At 43.3% G+C, this 20853-nt stretch overlaps 1 protein-coding gene across 1 annotated transcript in view; it reads right to left on the reverse strand.

The window, feature by feature from the left end:
* Window positions 1-20853, reverse strand: part of ANKFN1 (ankyrin repeat and fibronectin type III domain containing 1) — a 191144-nt gene that overhangs the window by 88283 nt on the left and 82008 nt on the right. The window contains exons 2-3 of the mRNA XM_084648542.1: window positions 11181-11294; window positions 4056-4257 (exon numbers count right to left, since the gene is read on the reverse strand). Coding sequence (XP_084504668.1) covers window positions 4056-4241 — 186 coding nt within the window. The 5' untranslated portion in view covers window positions 4242-4257; window positions 11181-11294. The remainder of the gene's footprint in view (window positions 1-4055; window positions 4258-11180; window positions 11295-20853) is intronic.

Raw genomic sequence — 20853 nt, forward strand, 5'->3', positions numbered from 1 at the left:
CGCTGAGCTAGGAATTGAACCCAAGTCCCAGTGAAGTGCTGCACCCACTAGGCCATCCTTCTTCCCGGTAGCGCGCAGTTTGCAAACAAGCAATATCTTTATATACTATATCAGTTAACGCAAATAGTTCACCAAACTCTTATTTAACACATCCCTTAGTATTTGCTATACTATATTCAATCACCTGCAACTCCTGGGGATGGAATTCAAATGGGGGAAAAGGAGGACTGTGATCTCATCAGACCGACATGTTCAACTTCAGACCAGCTGGTACCATCAAAATGACTCAAAAGTGCCATCCGACTTCATCTGCACCCACGGTATATTTCTCCACTGTGAAAACATCACTGGGAGCAAGCAGTATCTGATGGCCCAGTTACAAGTGATCAAGTGCAGTTTAGGGACAATTCTCAAGTTTCTACTCCCTTAACAGAGTTGCATGACAAGATTAATTTATGGAGGGTGTTACACAGATGCAAAAATGTACACTTTGAAAAGAACCACCGTGCTGCTTTGCGGTAAGCAGTAGCTATGTTCCAGTGAAGTGATTAAGTGCCGAGTGTTTAAAAACGCAGTCTCATGGAGCTATTTGCTTTGGGTTACCTAGAAAAGCCCATGTCTGGTGCTGGAGTTGGAAACAAAATGTTAAACTAGTCCCAGCAAGGAATTGCTTTGACAAACATGAGTGGGAGAATAAAGCAGCTTTGGGAGGTGGCTACATCTCTGGCTGGACAACAAATTTCTTGAATGGAAAGTGTTGCGTAGAAAGAATGACGAGAAACCTGTTCACCACTGAACGGTGAGTAAAGGGTCTAAAAATCCTGTTCTCTCATCTGGAAATCTGATTTTAATCAGTGTGTTGACCCTATACCACAGATGTCCTTTAAGTTGAGGTTTAGGATTAAAAAACGTATCAGCTAACACCTTGATGTGTCATATTTTTACTCCTTACTGGTAGTTTCCTGATTATTTTCCACAGTGAACAGTGAAAATAATAGATAGTTGGTTGATTGGCTTGCTTAGCAGGGACCTGATCCAAAGCCCACAGAGGTCAGTGGGAATTGTGTCATTGACTTCAATGGGTGTTGGATCAGGCTCTGGATCACTGATGAGATATAGAAACTTTCACCTCTAGCATTTGGCCTACAGCAGGTCAGTCGTGGCAAAAAGCCATTACACTTTCATGGCTGCATAATGGATTGGAGGCCATAAAAGTAGTGAGGCTCGATCTATTTCCCATTATACAACTGTCCACATCATACCTGGCAATAGAGTTTTGTCAGTAAGGCTGAGGCCTGAAACAAACACTCCCATGCGTAGAGGGGGTCCTGACAGGTCAGATCTGAGAAGGATGGTGGGCAGTGAGAGAGCAAGCCAGCAGCTCTCTAGGTGACAGAGGAGTTCAGTCTCCACAGCCATCATTTGCACCGCAGCCTTTTGGCGGAGAACAGATTTATACAGTTTAAGATCTGATGTGTTCCCTGTCTGGGACTGCAAAATAAGTGGATTTTTGGAACAGGGAGCTGGGCTAGGAACTCATTCCATCCACTCCATGCATCAGCCTGGTATTGCAGTGCATCTGCCAGCACAGTAATCATACAAAAGACATGATTTAAAAAAACCTGGTAAGAAGAAACAAAAAAAAGACAGGAGATGGGGTGGAAATCATGACCCAGTAGGCCTTTTCCACCGCTAACTCCTATACCTAGGCCTGTAGCAAACCCCCTAAATCCAAATGCTCCCCAAAATGGATCCATTCAAACTTCATTGTACAAACCCCTCTCATGGGTTAGATCAGGGGTGGACAAACTTTTTGGCCCGAAGGCCATATGTGGGTATGGAAATTGTATGGCGGGCCATGCATGCTCATGAAATTGGGGGTTGGAGTGCAGGATGGCATGACGGCTCCAGCTGGGGGTGCAGGCTCTGGGGTGGGGCTGGGGATGAGGGGTTGGGGGTGCAGGAGGGTACTCCAGGCTGGGACTGAGGGGTTCAGAGCACGGGAGGGGGATCAGGGCTGGGGCAAGGATTTGGAGCATGGAATGGGGTCAGGGTGCAGGCTCCGGGCGGCGCTTGCCTCAAGCAGCTCCTGGAAGCAGCGGCATGTCCCCACTCCGGCTCCTATGTGGAAACACGGCCAGGCAACTCTGCGCCCTGCCCTGTCTGCAGGTATTGCTCCTGCAGCTCCCATTTGCCTTGGTTCCCGGCCAATGGGAGCTGCAGGGGCGGTGCTTGGGGCGGAGGCAGCATGAGGAGCCCCTTGGCTGCCCCTATGTGTAGGAGCTGGAGTGGGGACATGCTGCTGCTTCCATGAGCCACGCAGAGCCATGGCACACATGGAGCGGGGCAAGCCCCAGACCCCACTCCCCGGCAAGAGCTTGAGGGCCAGATTAAAACGTCTGAAGGGCCAGATGCAGCCCCCTGGCTGTAGTTTGCCCACCCCTGGGCTAGATAGTGCCATTTACGTGCAGCTCCTGTTAAGGGGAGGGGTGTAGCTGCTCTGACGCAACGGCAGCATCAGGAGGTGCTGTGCCTCAAAGAAGAAATTCCTGACGCACACAGGCTATGTTCCCATTACCAAGCCCATGCACAGCTGCTTACCTCTCCCACAGCCAGGCAGCTCCCCTGGCCAGTGCATGGAAGACAGGAGACAGCCAATCCCCTGTGCCCATCATAGGAATGGGGACAGAGCCGTCCTGTCATGTCCAGCGCACAGGGGCTGCAGTTCTGCCTAGCTCTTCTGCGGGCCATGTAAGAGAACAGCAGTCTGCTAATGCCCTCTCTACTGCCATGCTCCTCTAACAGGGCCAGGCTGAATCTAGCCCTATAACTTCATGAAAGAAACATCTAGCCTGATCTACGGGCTGTGATTGTTTTGAATTAACTCTCCTAGGGCTTCAGCACTTATACTGCTGCATGCAATTTTTCTTACATATAAGGCAGATTTGCACATGTTAAGGAAATCTAAGCCATACATCTTTTTCTGGCCAGTCATACGGTTCCCATTAGCAATATGGGCCTTAGGCAGCACTGTCCTGCAAGGTGCTGAGCACACTAGCCCTGATCCAGCACAGCACTTAACTTTAAGCCCATGCGTTGTTACCGTGCTGGCTGGGTGAGCAGACATTTCTTGGCACATCCACAGGCAGCCCCTCCAGGTGGCTGCTCCTCCCCTCCCTCAAGAAGCAATTCGGAGTAGAAATCCAAGGGCGTGTCCTTCCTGCCTCCAGAGGGGAGGAAATCTGCAACACCAGCAGCAGGAGGGCAGCTGCCTCGGAACCTCCCTCCAGTAATAAACAGATGAGGTTGTGTTGCTTACTGAACCTGGGCCTGAGTCATTCCATGGAGGTCTTTGCCCGTTTGTCCGAGCCTGTCAGAATGCAGCGCACGAGGCTGTCTCTGCAGCCCCACTGAAGTCAACGGGAGTAGTCCTGCGCTTGGTTAAGCGAGTGCCTACGTGCTGTGCTCAGCATCTCGTACAATCAAGGCCATAGATGGGCTTTGCGACCAGAGGAGAGTGCCAAAAGCTTGGATGTGTATGGGTCCTTGGCTCTCTGTCTAGGTTCTGATCTGGTGCTCACCATCCTAGCCTGGGACCCTTGTACTTATTCGACTGTCACTTCCTTTGCTGTTTAGAGCCATTGGCGCATACATCAAACTTCTAGAGAAAATGATCGTTCCTTATGTGTCCAAAGTGGGCTCGACGTTTTCCTTATCTTTAGGGCCAGATTCTGCCACATTTACTCATACTGTGTCGAACCTTACACCTTAAAAGTGGACTCCTCATGGAATAAAGAACTGGTACTGCAAGGGGGCTCCAGAATCTGCCCCCCAGGAAAAAAAACAATATCTGCTATCAAGCACAGTGCTTATTACCATGTGCTTCACATCAGTGGGATTCCTCTGTGTCATAAGCTCAGGAACAGGTGTGTGTCGAGCAGGTCAGTGAACAGACAAAATGCAGATGAAGAAGGATGAAGACAGGGGTACAACAGAGAAGCGAGGTCAAGGTGAAATTAGCTAATATGACAGTCTGTTACAAATGAAGTAATTACCACAGAAGTCTTTCGGAGACTGAGTCGATCTGATCTGGTCCTGAAATATGCCTCATCAAAAGATGCGTGACTCCCCTTCAGCTTCTCGGAGAGGTTGCGATACAGTCGTTTAGCAGCATTCGGAGACGACGGCCCACTGTTCTTTTTTGTCTGCGAAAGGTTCAAGTTCTGCATTTGCTGTGTCATTTTCACGGGGCAGTTCCTAGAAAGAAGGCAATGCAGCCATTGGATACAGGTTTGCTACACTATCTTCATCTGTTCAAAACTCATTGTTGTCACACACACAGCAAGACTTATGCAGCAATGGACTTCCATTAAGGTAGGCCAACCCCACCCCAAGAATACGAAGGGCCATATTTTAGATCCTTTCCATTGCTGAGTTGCTGCTTACAGAGATAGTCCCATTGACATCAGTGGATGGGAGTGTGTATGATGTGGACACCAATGGGACCACCCCTATGAGTGCCAGCCAATGGGAGGAATAAGAGCTCTAACATGTGGGTTTGATACCCAGGGAACTGACGAAGTGAGTCACATTGTGGGAAAAACAACAATTCTGGTAAAAAAAAAAATTAAAAAGTGGGGGAGGAGTTTGGGTTAAATGAAAACTGGGAAAAGGGATTTATACTCTATGTATGTAAAGTGATGATATTCCCTAAATTCAACCAGAACAAGCAGGATTGCAGAATCAGGACCTAGCAATTTGGCCCTACCATTTATTGTCATAAAAGCTTTTCTACTAAACACTTTCTTGTCCCGTAATTGCGGCTGCTCTTTGCCTTTAATTTGCCTCTAAGATTTAAAGCTCAACACCAACTCTCACAAGTCCTCTAAGTCTTCCATTCCCGTTGGTCAATGGTGGCACAGCAGACATTCTGAACACAAAGGTGTCCATTTACAAATAACCTCACACATTTCCCAGGCTAACGAGGTACTACAAATAAAGAAGTTCTCTGAATGACAAACATATGCCCAGAGACTCGAGATAATTGGGACATGTGACAAGGAGACTTCCTGGTTAAATCAGCACACCAGTGTATACAAACAAGAACAGAACTCTGTGTGAGCAGCATCCCTGCAACTAATGAGCAAAAAATGGATGCAAGGCAAAGCAGGCCTTCGAAGATCTCCAGGATCGTCTTTCATTGAGCCTGATGGCCATGTGAGACTGCACACGCTAGAAGTTATCTTGCTTTTTCATTATTATTAATTTGCATTTTAGTAGAGCCCAGTGGCCTGAACTGAAATTATGACCCCAGTGCACTAAGCACTTGCACAAAACACAGAGTAAGACAGTCGTTTTCCCGAAGAGCTAGTCTAAATAGATGAGACAGACAAAGGGTGGCAGGGGAAACAGAGACACAGTCAGTGCCTTTGCCTAGGTCACACAGCAGATCAACAGCAGAGGCAGGAACAGAATCCAGGTCTTTTGAATTACAGTGTGTTCCATTCACTGGACCAAGGAACCTTGTAATATTATACAGAGGTTACAATAAAAATAAAAATCTACCTTTACCTGAAATTCTGGAATTATTTTTCCTTTTTGCAGTAGAGGGAAATTGAGGTAAATGATCCTCTTCTTTTCTCCTCCCTCCCTGCAAAGTAACACACAGGAGTGGCCAAGTTTAGTGGAAGGGGGTTTCTGTAAGGGTAGCAGGAAGCTGGGTTGGAAGGTCCCCTCCATCCCATCCGGCTGAGGAGCAGCAGTGGAATCACTCTGCATGGTGCTGCAGTCGTCCCCTACTGGGGCAATATCCCGTGGATCCATATATTGGAAGATTTCCCCCTAGTCCTAGTTCCCCATACCTAGCGACATGGGGGTATGAAAGGAGCCCCTCCAAACTTGGTCTCTATGGCACACAAGGGATGTGAACACTCAGCATGGGTGCCACAAATCCTTTTTTCCTCATCCGCATGGTGGAATCACATTGGTTACATCTGGAGCAGCATGCATTGATCTGCCCCCACATACTCCATGAACCAGATGTGGAAACGGTCAGTAAGCGCTGATTTTACCGGCCAACACACGACAAGTGCAAAAACCATTCTGTTTTACTGATGCAGTGAGCGGCTCAATTAGGAGTTTTAATTGAAAACACGAGCAAAGGTGCAGTCAGTGAAATAAAACGATTTTTTAAAAATGGCTGTTAAGAGTGTGCTCGCATTAACTCCCTATTCAGACTCTTGCCATTAGTTCAATAAGTTTCTAATGAAAGTGTGAAGATACGTTTAAAGAGGTGGTTGGATTTGGTGTGTTGCCCCCAGAGATCATCAGATCCCACAGTCTCATGTTATTAATATTTAATGGCGACTCAGCACCTTACCAAAGATCACTTTATTCTCAGTCGCTCAGAGTGATGGCAAAGAGCCCCTCGGAATGCCCCCATGATAACCTGCTTCCCTGTATTCCACTGAGCAACAGATTTGAAACACAAAGGGCATCTGCTCTCACATCAGCTTTACCCTGCACTGACTACAGTATATGGCTCCTTCTGTACAGCAGCGTGTGCGAAGAATCAGCGCCAAACGCTGTGTACCAATAACGTGAAGGGTCTTGCAAACACTCACAACATAGTTCAATTCACTCTGCGCCTGTTTAAAAGTTCCAGGCATCCAGTCATGGAGCAGAGTCTACCCCACACAAGAAAAGTGAGCAGTCATGTACTGCAAATAGTAAAAGGGGAAGTTTCATGAATAATCCAGGGGCTGCAAATAGTTTGTCCAAGTGGCTGAGCAGATATTTGTGACTAGTGTATGCAGGGGAGATGTTCAGAGGCCCAGGGGACCAGGAAACACCCAACTTTCACTGAAAGTCGAAGGAACTTGGGCACCTAACTCCCATCTGCGCCTCTGAAAATCTCCCCTTGCATTTGCAGAGATGATGAATGGTTTGCAAATGCCTTGATAACAGCAAGAGAAAAGGGCTAGGTTCATTTGTAATGAACAAGTCAAACAGCTCTGCTTGGTACTGAATGGGACTTCTTAAGCCTAGAAATACCATCATGCTACGACTAAGAACAAGCAATGGTGGCATTCGATGCTTGCTACTTCCGGCTGATCCCATTAAATCATTAAAGAACTAAGAACAACAGTGTGAACTACACCCATATCAGGACTGTGAAAAAAACACCGGTCCCCCTGACTGACATAAGTTTCACTGACAAAAGCGCCAGTGTGGACAGCACTATGCCGCCTGAGATGCACTTCATAGCTCCTGCCGCTTGTTGGGGATGGTTTAATTATGCTGACGGGAGAGCTCTCTCCCATCGGCACAGAATGGCTGCACAGGAGACCTTACAGCGGCACAGCTGCAGTGGTACAGCAGTGCTGCTGTCAGGTTATGTCTACACTACAGACCTAATTCCCACTGAAATAAACTGGAGTTAGGCACCTAGACACCTTTGAGAATCTAGGCCTGTGCAACTAAATAGGCTGCCTTTCCATCTAGAGCCAGGCCAAACAACCTATGTATTGGCCTGTCAATGCCATTCTAAGCGCTTACCCACATGGCGCATTAGTCCACACCAGGGGGTGTAAATGCTAGTGCCCACTACTGTGTCATACACTAACCGACCCAGGTGGACCCTGCCACCAACGCCTACCTCTTTTATAAGAAGGGGAATTCAGCCTCTGCTGGTGGCAGAGCCTGAACAAATCTTCTCTAAATGTCAGCAGTCTTGATTTCCCATGACTTCTGACTGCTGGGTGATGCTCTGTTAAAGGAGAGCCCAGTCCCCCATTTGCTAAGGATGGACAGCTGGACCATTGTGTTGCACACTGGCAATCCCTCTGGGAAGCTGTGATAGGCAGGAGGTCAGACTTGATAATCATGATGGTTGCTTTGGCCCTTAAAAATCGATATCATTGCTCCATTGACTTCGACAGTTATAGCACTGTGCAGCTTGAGTAACATGGTGGTGAATGAGGCTTGCTACATACAAATGAGAAAGATGCTAGTGTAACCTCAGGGACAAAATACGTTTAGGTACCAAACATTTGAACAGCACCCTTCTGAGGACCATTGCAGTAGATTGCTCTATCCATGGATGTATGCAGTGGTGTTGTAGCTGTGTTGGTCCCAGGTTATGAGAGTGACAAGGTGGGTGAGGTAATATCCTTTATGACACAAACTTCTGTTGGTGAGAGAGACAAGCTTCCAAGCTGCACAGAGCTCTTCTTCAGGTCTGGGAAAGGTACTCTGAGCGTCACAGCTAAATAAAAGATCGAACATATAGTTTAGCATAAGTAGTTAGCACCTATGCTAAGGGGCCATTCCAGGGGAAAGGGAACCATTAACACCCCTGCAGTCACAGGACAAAAAGGGGGTTAGTTGGTAACAGATTTTGTAATAAGCCATAAATTCAGTGTCTTTATTAAGGGCATGGTTTTTAGTGTCTCGCAAAGTTATGAATTTAAGCTCCCAGGCTTGTCTTTTGAAAGTGTTGTGCAGATTTCCTTTGAGGATGAGGACTGATAGATCACATATAGCGCGATCACTTTGTGAAAAAAATGTTCACCCACAGGTGATGTGATGTTTTTGTCTTTTATCATTTTCCTGTGTGTGCTCATTTGAGAGTATAGTGATTGTCTGGTTTCAACCTACATAGTTGTTACTGGAACATTTAGTGCACTGGATCTTGAAAGGTGTGTTGTGGGGGATGTTGATCATTGTAGCCGTGGAGATGTGTGTGCAGGTTTTGCATCTGTTGTTCTGGCAGGGTCTGATGCAGCTTTCAGTTGATGTGGCCTGGTGTGTGGGGAGCTTGCTCCTGATGCTGAGCTTGGAGGGTTACCGGCCACTTCACCTTGAATGGCCCCTTAGTTTAGCATTAGTAGTTAGTATATATTCTATCTGTTTGATCTTGTATTGAACTGTGACACTCTTAGTATCTTTCCCAGAGCTGAAGAAGAGCTCTGTGTAGTTCGAAAGCTTGTCTCTGTCACCAACAGAAGCTGGTCCAGTAAAAGATATTATCTCACCCACCTTGTCTCTTTAATTACCCATGAGTGGTTTTTTATGAGTTAGCCATAGCTGATCTTTAAAATCAATATGCAGGTACAAAGGCAGTATTTCCCAATGGCTATAACACTAAATGGGGTGTCAGGAGACCTGGGTTCTATTTCCTGCTCCGCCACTGGCCTGCAGGATGATGTTGGGCAAGTTACTTTAACTGCTCTGTGCCTCAGTTTCCCCATCAGTACAATGGAGATAATATATGGCTCATTTGTAAAGAAATCTGAGATCTGCTATACAAGAGCAAACCTATTATTATTTTATTTGTGCATATATGAAAAATATACATCTTTATGACCACATAACCCCATGGGTGTTGCTCTTTATCCAAGGAGAGATAGGTCAAAGAGGAGGTTGAGTAAACATAGCTATAAAGCTTGCAGTGATTCAGTGACACCTTTTTTCTATGTGACAATAGTAGCACATCCACACTGATCCCGTATTAGGTCATCAGTGACCTTAAAAATGTTCACTGGGCTATTTTTATATATGAACAGAAGTACATAAAACATCACATGAACTAAGCACACAACAGCCAAGTAACAGTTGGAAATAATGTAATGCAAATTCATTTGGAGTCCTGATCAGCGTGTTCATAGAATGTTTGTAAAATGCAAATTATTGCTGACGATTACTGCATTTAGGACAGCACAATGGGATATGTAATAAGCAGTTATGAGATGAAAGAAAGGAAAGGGAAAATGTATGCTGCATTTCACTGAAAACTTTCTAGTAGTGTGATCTTATTAAGCTGGAGAGCTGTCTCCCAAGGGAATTGATGGAAACTAGACTCAGTAAAAACACGGAACAATCCTGCATTGGGAAGGCAATTTGATAATCTATGGGGTCTTTTCATCTCTAACTCACATGATTCAAAACTACTCCAAATGCAGGGATATTCAAATTGGCTGGTAGCAGTTTTATAACATCTAAGCAATTTTATAAGAACATCTTTAGGCTTTTTTTATAAGAAATTCAGCTTAGCTTTCAGAGCCATGTCAGATGATACAGCAAAACATACATCATTTTCACTGAAGTTACACATTGGACATGTCTTCATGTTTTTAACATATGGACAATTGAAGATGTGCTATGATGAAGGATGGATGATTTCTAGAGTTAAACTGGTAGCAGTGTATTATAAAAAAACAAACCCGGTAGGTGCTAGGTGGTGCAGTGGGGATGATATATTCAAGGCTTTCACCTCTGGAAACCACAGCACATATCTAGCTTAGGTCACAAATTTAAATGAGTTAGGTGATCTCAGTGCTGTTCTGAATAGGTCTTTTTGTGCACATCACAATAACCGTCACAATATTTGACCTAACTGGCTAACGCTTGTCACAGTCAATCAAGAAATTGATGACAAATGTGCTGCAGGTTTGGGGGCATAGGTAGTGCTCTGCAGGGTAGCCTGCAGAGCATCTGCTCACATTATAACTGGGCATAACCAATACTGTGAGTAGTCCACTTTTTTACGAATTAAAAATCACAACAAAAATGGTTCCAATAATGAATATCTGAATCACCGAGCAAACAGTCTTCTGCAGACATTTTACACTAGTAATGGCCATCACATGCAGACACTGGTTCTCATTATCACTCTCATTTAGCATGTACCAACTAAGAGAGGGAAGTCACCCAACACATGTTTCATACTGTACACAATGTAATCTAATTTTTGTGATCAGGTTTCTGATCACACATCCCAGGCACTACTTAAGTAATCTTTCCTAACAGGCATGTGTTTTAAAAGTGCAGATTTGATATAAAATCCATTTAAATAACCTACCCTTGAAAGCAGCTTATTTCATCTTGGGGAACTGATCAAATATTCACGCACAGTTTCTAAAATCACATTGCAAAAGAAAAACAAATCCCTGGATTACGTATCGGTGTGTGTCGATTATACACATATGAACATACTGTATACACAGGCACACTGTATAAATACAGCATAGGTGTAGATGTGTTAACTTTGGAAGATTTGATAAAAAAACACACACACACAATAGATAATAATACCCCCCCCCACACGTATTTATTAAGTGATTTCATTCACCAACACATAGCTAGAGAACATATGAGTTAGAGAATTAAATTTGACTTACCAGCTTAGGCTGTACAATGCAGAATGGAAACAAGTTGGTAGTAATTGTCCACTATCTTCATTCAATATTTCACATTGGCTTTGCTTTCTTTTCTGGTTCAGCCTCTTTCCTACACTGTATGAATGATCAAAAAAGGAAAGAGCTTACTACAAGCAATTACTGACGTCCAAGATCACTGATTAAATCTCAGTGCAAAAACCAAAGATAAAAACAAATTATGAAACATCTGAAGTAAAATATCTGATGTCTTAACACTACTTGTGCTCTTAGTGCTGCAGCTATAGTAATGACCGGTATCTAAGGCTCTTGTTTCTGTAGTCAAAGATGCCATGACTTCTGTATGCTTTTAGCCTGTTGTGTCTCTAAGAATTGATCAGCACAGCATGCAAGTAGAACAAGTAATCACTGCCCAGAGTAAACGAAACGAGAATTGTAGTCAATTGTCACTCAGTATGAACAAAAAGACATTAATGCAGTCATCTTAAAACAATTAGTTCTAAGTTAAATCAATAAGAGAAAAATAATCCTCGCCCTACACTTTGTCCAGCAATTCATGATTGCATATGATGCACTGTTCTTTCTTTCACCAAGCTACCAGTACAGCTGTCTGCAATCATAGCAACAAAAGCAGCAACCATAGCCATAGGTCTGGGACATCTGCAAGGTCATTTCAAAGCTCCCAGCATGAATAGGTTATCTTTAAAAGGTTATGAAACCCGTAACTCCCCCCACCCCAGCACGTACAACTTTAATGATGCTTATATTTTAGTTACAACAGGTCCCCAAGAATTAATTGTAAAATGCTTCTGACAGTACAGCCTGGTACAAAAACAGCGACAAAAAAGAGGTGGGGTTTTTTTTTAAATGTATAGTAGAAAATGTAAAACCTGGATCCCATTGAACCCAGTAATATGTTACAAAGTCAGAATATGCAAAAAGTTTACCAAACCTCAGCATGCTAAAAATACAGATATGTGTTGGACTGAAGATAAACAAAGACGCTCAAGTAAAGCACTATATGTTTTTGGATCGCCTTCCTGGTTAAATTCGAACAACCATAAAAGTTAAGCACCTAGCAACAGAATAAAATGAAAAGACTCTTTTAGATTCTCACTTTGGGATGTGTCTATATCAGTTGTCTATAAGAGTGATTTTACTATTATTATTTGTATTATCATAGTGCCCAGGAGCCCCAGTCATGGGCAAGGATCCCACTGTGCTAGGTCCCTGCCCCAAGGAGCTTACAATCTACATATAAAACAACAGGTGGATACAAACAGACCAACCAGGGGGTACAACGGAACAATGAAACAGTACTGGCCAGCGTGATAGGCAGGGACCTCACATACTAGTAGCCTGCCCACTGTTCATTTTTTTATATGCACTGTGGGTTTTAGAGTGAGCCTGGAGTAGCCTCTCTGACTCAGTGCAGTTACTCAGGTATGATTCTGGAAAGTGCTGAGCATGCTCTGGGAGATGGTGGCCACGCTTGATTCTCACCCACTTCAAAAGAAAGTTGAGGGTGCTGAGCTTCTTCTTGCAGGGTGGTGTCCTGCTTACGCCAGTGCAGCTGAGAGCAGAATCTGTCCCTATGCCCCTACATGACATGGGGTCTGTTCTTACACAGCCTGCAGCAGAACTGGCTGGACAGCTGAATATAACTCTGACTTCTGTGTTGAATGGTAAGTGCTTTCAAACTTTGGGGAGTTTGAAATGTGGATCTAGGTGCTCTGCAGCGTGAGCCCATCTCAGGTGATTAGTCAAAACAATGATCCTTAGATTGGGGCCAACTAATAGCGATCATAGCCTTCCACTAACTATAGCTTCAGCAATCTGTTAGGCATAAGCTGCATAGTATGGAGTAAGAACTCCAATCTGTTTTTTGAAACTTGGTGTCAGACTTCAGTAAACCTAGTGAAGCTGAGAAGAGGTCTGGACTCATGAAGGCGAGCACTGGAATTATTTTAAGCGTCTACAGGTTTGCTGCTTAGTGCCGACATGTTAGCTGCTTATGTTTAACTGGTCAGAGCAGTGCAAAGTGTTCCCTGCAAAACCTTGGCACTCCACAGAACTCACCTGGTTTCGGATTTTGTTCTAAGCTGGCAACCCAGCCCAGGTTTCAGTAACAAGATTTGCCAAACTGGGCCTAATATTTGACATTGAAATGGTTTTGGATCAGAACTGGGTGAAACTTGGTGGTTGTTTTGCTTTGAGGTTTTCTGATTCATTCAATCTCAAGACTCAGTGAAAACCTACTGGGATGCAAATAAATCACATGTGAATTGCAACTGCAGAAAATCTTTGCATCTCGGCTTGGGCCCGTTTGAGCACCATTCTGTCAATGGTGGAGGATGAACTAGTTTGGAGACTACTTCAGTGGTGATGAACTCGTTTGGCAAAGGAGATCTGTCAGAATGGGTCTTGTTCAAAAGCACATCAGCAGGGAGACGTAAGGCTAAACAAGGCCCACTGTGATGGAAGTGCCAATCTCGCTCACATATTCTCATGAGGAAAAGTGTGGTTTGTGGAAATCTTTGAGGGTGTGGGGATAAATTGAAAAAAAAGTGTTGTTTATGTAATTAAAGGACTGCTGAATAATTATGAGAGCTCCCTATTTCTCCCAAGTTTTTAATTTAAGTTTCAAATATAAAACTTAAGAGCCAAATCCTCAGCTAGTGTAAATCAAAGTAAATGTAGCGACACTCATTTATACCAGCTGGGGGCATTTAGTGTGGGTTGCGAGAACTTGAAAGCCTCTCAAAGTCCTTTCAAGGCAACAGAGGTATAGATGTTAAAAAGCAAGAACAAATGCCTTAGTTTCAGTTCAGCTCAGGATTCTTTTCTAGCTGGCATGTTGAACAGCACCTTGCAGGTCTCTTTATCAAAGTCAATCGCAGCTGGCTTCAGACATCTGAGTTGAGCTCTGTGAAGTATAACTCGGTCTGATAATGGATCAGTTCCTGAAGGTATCTTAGAATTTCAGAAAGCACTTTGTTAGCCAATAGTTAAACAATGCTGACAAATATACGGAATCAATAATTTCTTGTTCCAGTTTTAAATTGCTTACAATTATTTCAGAGTGGCTTGTCCAATGTCACTCAGAAAGTTAGTGGCCGAGCTGGGTTTGGTCTCATTCAGGCTAGTAACATATCCATGTGGATATACAGTAGGGCTGACTGGTAAACAACTATTTTGCTTCATGAGCAATTTTGAGTTTTTAAAATACGTTTCCATTTAAGAAGACTGGGGGGTGGGGGGGAGAGGAGTGGAAGACCCAGATCAAGTCCTGCTCTTCCTGATTCAGGGAACGGAAAAAATACAATGACCAACACAACTCAGATTTAAAATACCACACTTTGAACATTAAGAGTAAACCATCCATAGAGTGAGGGAAAAGGGGAAACGTGATCCATCCGTAGAGTGAGGGAGAAGGGGAAACGTCACATGAAAGCTCATGAGTAAATTCTAACACACATATCTGAGGAAGATGAGATCCTCTCAGTTATTCTGACAAACATAAAAAGTGCCCAGACTCATCCAGCAAATTGTTCAGTATCAATTATTTGTTCAGCTGTAGACATTAGCACAGCGACCTGGCCTTTGTCTCTGCTAGGATTTTAATTTGCTCTTGCTGCCTATTTTTCAGCTAATATCCTGATACTCCTCTTGTTACACCACAATAGTTTCTACAGCTGCCCATTGTAAATTACGATGACAAGAATCTAATTCCCATAAAGATTACAGATGAGAGGAATAATAAGAACCATTATTATTTAGCAAAGCACTTAAGCATCTGCCTAATTCTACTCAAGGCAAATGGGATTTAGGCACATGCCTAAAGTTAAGTGCATGCTTAAGTGCCTTTCTGAAATGGGGCCTTAGTATAAGCCGGTAGTATTTGCTCCCAGAGCTCTGTGGGGCCAGTGATGGGGGATGATATACATTGCCCCGACCCACCCACTCTTCTGCCATCTCTCTCCCCACTGGTGGAATCCTGTTAGCAGTCATCACTGCATCAGTTACACTCGGGTCATCTTTCCAAGCTTTTTCTTTGCAACTACGAGGATTAGAAAAAGAAAAGGAGTACTTGTGGCACCTTAGAGACTAACCAATTTATTTGAGCATAAGCTTTCATGAGCTACAGCTCACTTCATCGGAAACATACTGTGGAAAATACAGAAGATGTTTTTATACACACAAACCATGAAAAAATGGGTGATTATCACTACAAAAGGTTTTCTTTCCCTCCACCCACTCTCCTGCTGGTAATAGCTTATGTAAAGTGATCACTCTCCTTACAATGTGTATGATAATCAAGGTGGGCCATTTCCTACAGGACAGGCCTAACAAAGAAAACAACAGAACGCCACTAGTCATCACCTTCAGCCCCCAACTAAAAGCCCTCCAATGCATTATCAAGTATCTACAACCTATCCTGAAGGATGACCCAACACTCTCACAAATCTTTGGAGACAGGCCAGTCCTTGCCTACAGACAGCCGCCCAACCTGAAGCGAATGCTCACCAGCAACCACACACCACACAACAGAACCACTAACCCAGGAACCTATCCTTGCAACAAAGCCTGTTGCTAACTGTGCCCACATATCTATTCAGGGGACACCATCACAGGGCCTAATAACATCAGCCACACTATCAGAGGCTCGTTCACCTGCACATCCACCAATGTGATATATGCCATCATGTGCCAGCAATGCCCCTCTGCCATGTACATTGGTCAAACTGGACAGTCTCAACATAAAGGAATAAATGGACACAAATCAGATGTCAAGAATTATAACATTCATAAACCAGTCAGAGAACACTTCAGTCTCTCTGGTCACGCGATTACAGACATGAAAGTTGCGATATTACAACAGAAAAACTTCAAATCCAGACTCCAGCAAGAGACTGCTGAATTGGAATTCGTTTGCAAATTGGATACAATTAACTTAGGCTTGAATAGAGACTGGGAGTGGCTAAGTCATTATGCAAGGTAACCTATTTCCCCTTGTTTTTTCCTACCCACCCCCCGAGACGTTCTTGTTAAACCCTGGATTTGTGCTGGAAATGGTTCACCTTGATTATCATACACATTGTAAGGAGAGTCATCACTTTAGATAAAAGAAAAGGAGTACTTGTAGCACCTTAGAGTCTAACCAATTTATTTGAGCATGAGCTTTCGTGAGCTACAGCTCACTTCATCGGATGAAGTGAGCTGTAGCTCACGAAAGCTCATGCTCAAATAAATTGGTTAGTCTCTAAGGTGCCACAAGTCCTCCTTTTCTTTTTGCGAATACAGACTAACACGGCTGTTACTCTGAAACCTGTCACTTTAGATAAGCTATTACCAACAGGAGAGTGCGTTTGTTGGGGGGGGTGTTTTGTGAGGGGGGTGGGGAGAAAACCTGGATTTGTGCTGGAAATGGCCCACCTTGATTATCATACACATTGTAAGGAGAGTGGTCACTTTACATAAGCTATTACCAGCAGGAGGGTGGGGTGGGGGGGAGAGAAAACCTTTTGTAGTGATAATCACCCATTTTTTCATGGTTTGTGTGTATAAAAACGTCTTCTGTATTTTCAACAGTATGCATCCGATGAAGTGAGCTGTAGCTCACGAAAGCTTATGCTCAAGTAAATTGGTTAGTCTCTAAGGTGCCACAAGTACTCCTTTTCTTTTTGCAAATACAGACTAACACGGCTGTTACTCTGAAACCGAGGATTAGAAACTTATTTTTTCAGCGATTTTCTTCTCTTCTGTGGAGTCTTATCTTGTCCTGTGGGCCAGATGAATTTAGCAAAAGGACCAGATGAAGTCTGATACATAGCTTAGACGAAAATCTGAGTGATGACAGTTAATTTAACTTACCCACAGCGTGAGCACCAAATCGACAGAAGCAAGTAAAGCCACTTTGAGGGGTTCTTGTATCCCCATTGGAATAAAGATGTAAATATTTGATTTAGCTTCAGTCATCACTAGTCTAGGGACAGGTTTGCCTATATCTAGGTTCTTTACCTGTGCAGCTCTCCTATGGATGAGAGCTCTCTGGCTGCTTTAGGACAAACAGAGTGTGATGACAATTTAATACAACTGGTCAGTTCATGACCATTTCCTGGTGGTTCCTTCCCTGGTGCCAATATTCCTATCCCTTCTGCTTTCATTTTGAAGATTGGCTATTGGATTTGACCTCATGACTTATCTTTTCATGGTGTCTAGTATTTCTCCATATTCTTCAGTGCAAACATTAGTTGGTAGAAAATGAAACAAAGACTTTTCTCTTGTCCAGGCTACTTCTTTAACAAATAACTATTTTGCTAACATTAACTGAAATTAATGCATTGAAAATCCTTCCTGCCACGTGGGTTTAAGTTCATTGATTGCAAGTTCAGAAATGAAAGGACATAAAATAACATTTAATAAATAAAGTAAGAATAAATATGCTAAGGAGGGAACTTATCATAAAGGAGAAAAACATGGAATAAATGATCAGGAAAGGTGACTGAATAAGAGAGTATAAATGAGTTCCAGAGATACCGCCATTGATTTCTGAAGAGGAAGAAAAGATTGAGAGGCACAGAGAGAAGAAGAAGTTGGGATTAAGATAAAACAAACAGTGCCACAGGTTGGTCTGATCTGGTGCAGGAACTCACATGTTCTTAGACTTTGGCGATTAAGGGGATTCCACTGGTTGACTTATATACACATCAGCTATTTAATATTTCAGCTGCCCATATTTCATCCTGAATTAGTTGAGCTGAATAGTTCAACTACTCTGTTTCCACAAACTGTACTAGGGAAGCAACACGTTGCAGTGGGGACATTTTCATATCCTTCTTTCAATCACCTTACAAGGTGAGCTGCGTCCAGCATATCACTAACTGAGCCACTTTGCATTCCAGCAGATGATTTATTTTCCTGTAGATGTGAGTTTTGCAATATATTTCATTTACCATGGCCTCCCTAATTTGCTGACTAACTGGAATGTTTAACATAATTTTTACCCTGTGGTAGCCTCAAATGTATATACAATAGATATTTTTGCAGCTAAGCAGTATGTTTTGCTGGATTCCAGTTCCATTGATCAGATTTGTACTTATGTCTTATGCAAAGTGATAACATACGTAGCATTTTGCTTACCTGAATGGGAATGCTCAGATGGTGTGTTGCATCTCAAGGTAGGTGGGCAACACTAAATTTTTATTTCATCAAACAATAGGTGGCAGTATTCACTCAGTTCTTCACAGGCAAGATAATGGACCACGGAACAGCAGGAACACACATGTACTGCGCTGTCCCAGTTACACCATGTCCAACTCTTAACTACCAGGCAAATTTGCACAAGATATTTCAGTAGGAATCATTTGCATATTCTAGGCCAGATCCTCCGTGTATGTAAGCTACTTTAGCTCTACTATTGTCAATGGAGCTAAACCAGTGCTTAATTGGTAATGAAAGAGGTTCTGGGGCTCAAGCAATTAGGTGCGAAAGCTCAAGCAATTTTTTTACATTCATATCTGACATGGCAAGCGCAGAGGTGCCAGGGCTTTGAACTGCCAAGCCCAGAGGGGCTATGGCTCACCCCTGGCAAGCCCGGGCACAAATTAAGCACGGAGCTGAACTGATTTACACCAGCTAAGAGTCCGGCCCTATGCACATAGAGAGGATGCAAAATGCTCAAAAGAACAGTGGGGTTTGGAAACTGGAAGTAAAGTTTGGGGTTAAGAAGCCTAACTAATCATGTCAGGATTTTTAAAAACTTCATATGGGGCTTGATCTTGCTCCCAGTTCAGTCAATAGAAAAACTGTCCTTGTCTTCAGTGGGACAGGCTTATCATTTCCTGTGGTTAGAAAACTATCTGGTCACTTGGGGGTCTGAATTCTCCCACACGAGTGTAAATAAAGAATGACTCCACTGAGATCCATGAAGATACTTCATTGTAACATTAGTGTAAGAGAGAACACAATCAGGCCCATGAAGACTATAATCATTATGAATCAAAAAGCAGCTGCTAAGGCCACCCATGACCCATACATAGATCGGAACTTATCACTAATGTTTCCTGCTGGAGCTGCTGCCCTATGGTAAAACAGTGAGTGTTCCAATGTTGTTAGCTAATGGTTGCCCTAATTGTTTTCCATTCCAGGGCAAAGCTAAACATGAGGGAGCACATTCATTTTCAAAAAGCTTGCAAAATTACATTCAGGCCATTAGAAGTAACAGGAGATACTGCTGTTCCTCCGAAATGAATTACCCAGTTGAATGCCATAGGAATAATGAAGCTGTCAACAGCCAAAGTGCAGCTGTGATATTTTGTCAGTCTCATGCCATCTATTCAGCCGCTCCTCATGGAGATAATTTATGTCACATATCGATTGGTTAGGACTACTTCCAGCAGTGATGCAACAGTGTTTACATCCAAGTAATCGGAGCACATTTTACAAAGAGAAATTAACAAGCTTTTCATAACTGGCAATTTCTAGATTAGGAAGAAGGGGGAAAAAGCTGCCATTGATCAAAACTAGTGTGAAAAGAGCACAAATTGTGGCAGAAACCGTTTTCTGAAAGATTCCAGAAAGATATAAAGAAAGGTATTCATTTACTCATTAGCTATGAGGTGACAGCATCTTTAATATTGGAAAGTGGAACAATTTCAGCCACATTTTGTAACCGTGTGACACCTTTGTCACACCAATGACAACGGTGTGCTTGAGGAACAAATGTCTGCAGGCCGGTGTCACTACGACCAGCTTCTGATTCAGCAGCAGGATGGGATGTTTCTGGGAGTGGCACATTCCCCCACCCCCGTAACCTAGCATCTGAACAAGTCTATCATGAAACACTGAACTAGTGTCATTAGTTTTTAGTCTGAGCGAAAGAACAGATTTGATAGTGTCTGCAATCGCTTGACTTTCCCGTTCGCCTGCAAACATTGTTCATTACACCAAACATTTGTTCACAGGGCTGTCTGTTCCTGGTAACCACAGCAGTGTCTACTCAGGGCAGCGATACGTCTTGAACAAACGTTCTGTAGGGATAAAAAAAAAAATCAAATATTTTGATTACTAAAATGAAACATCAGGACTATCCCAGTAAAACCGTGACATAGGGTCATTTTAATAACATAAGAACATGACCCTTTTGGGGCCTGCTAGTTCTGCAAAGACTAAAATTGGTAGATACTTGAATCAGCTGGGCAGATCTGATTATTTCTTTATTTATTTATTAGTTAGGGTGAAAATTGCTGTCAGTTGGAAACCCCAGTCTTATAGGAGCAGTACAGAAACACAGACAGAAGAGAAATGATCACTTTGAAGCAACTCCAATCTTTCCAGTGCAATTTTATTCTACATTTAGTGAAGACCCTGTCTAATAAGCCAGTATTGCTGGTCTCTTAAGGTGAGTTTTACATCATTAAGCACCAAACTGAGATCAGGGGCTGATTGTGCTAGACACTGTACATATTTCCAGTAACAGACAGTCCCTGCCTCACATTGCTTACATTCTAAATAGACAAAAAGTGCTATTATCCACATTGTACAGATGGTGAACTGAGGCACAGAGAGACTAGGTGACTTGGCCACGGTCACACAGGAAGTCAGTGACAGAGCTGGGAATTGAAGTACTCTCCTGCATCCCACTCCAGTGCCTTAACCACAACTTCCTTTCTTC

This window comes from Lepidochelys olivacea (assembly GCF_965140295.1).
Source record: "Lepidochelys olivacea isolate rLepOli2 genome assembly, chromosome: 14".
In the NCBI taxonomy this organism is placed as follows: Eukaryota; Metazoa; Chordata; order Testudines; family Cheloniidae; genus Lepidochelys; species Lepidochelys olivacea.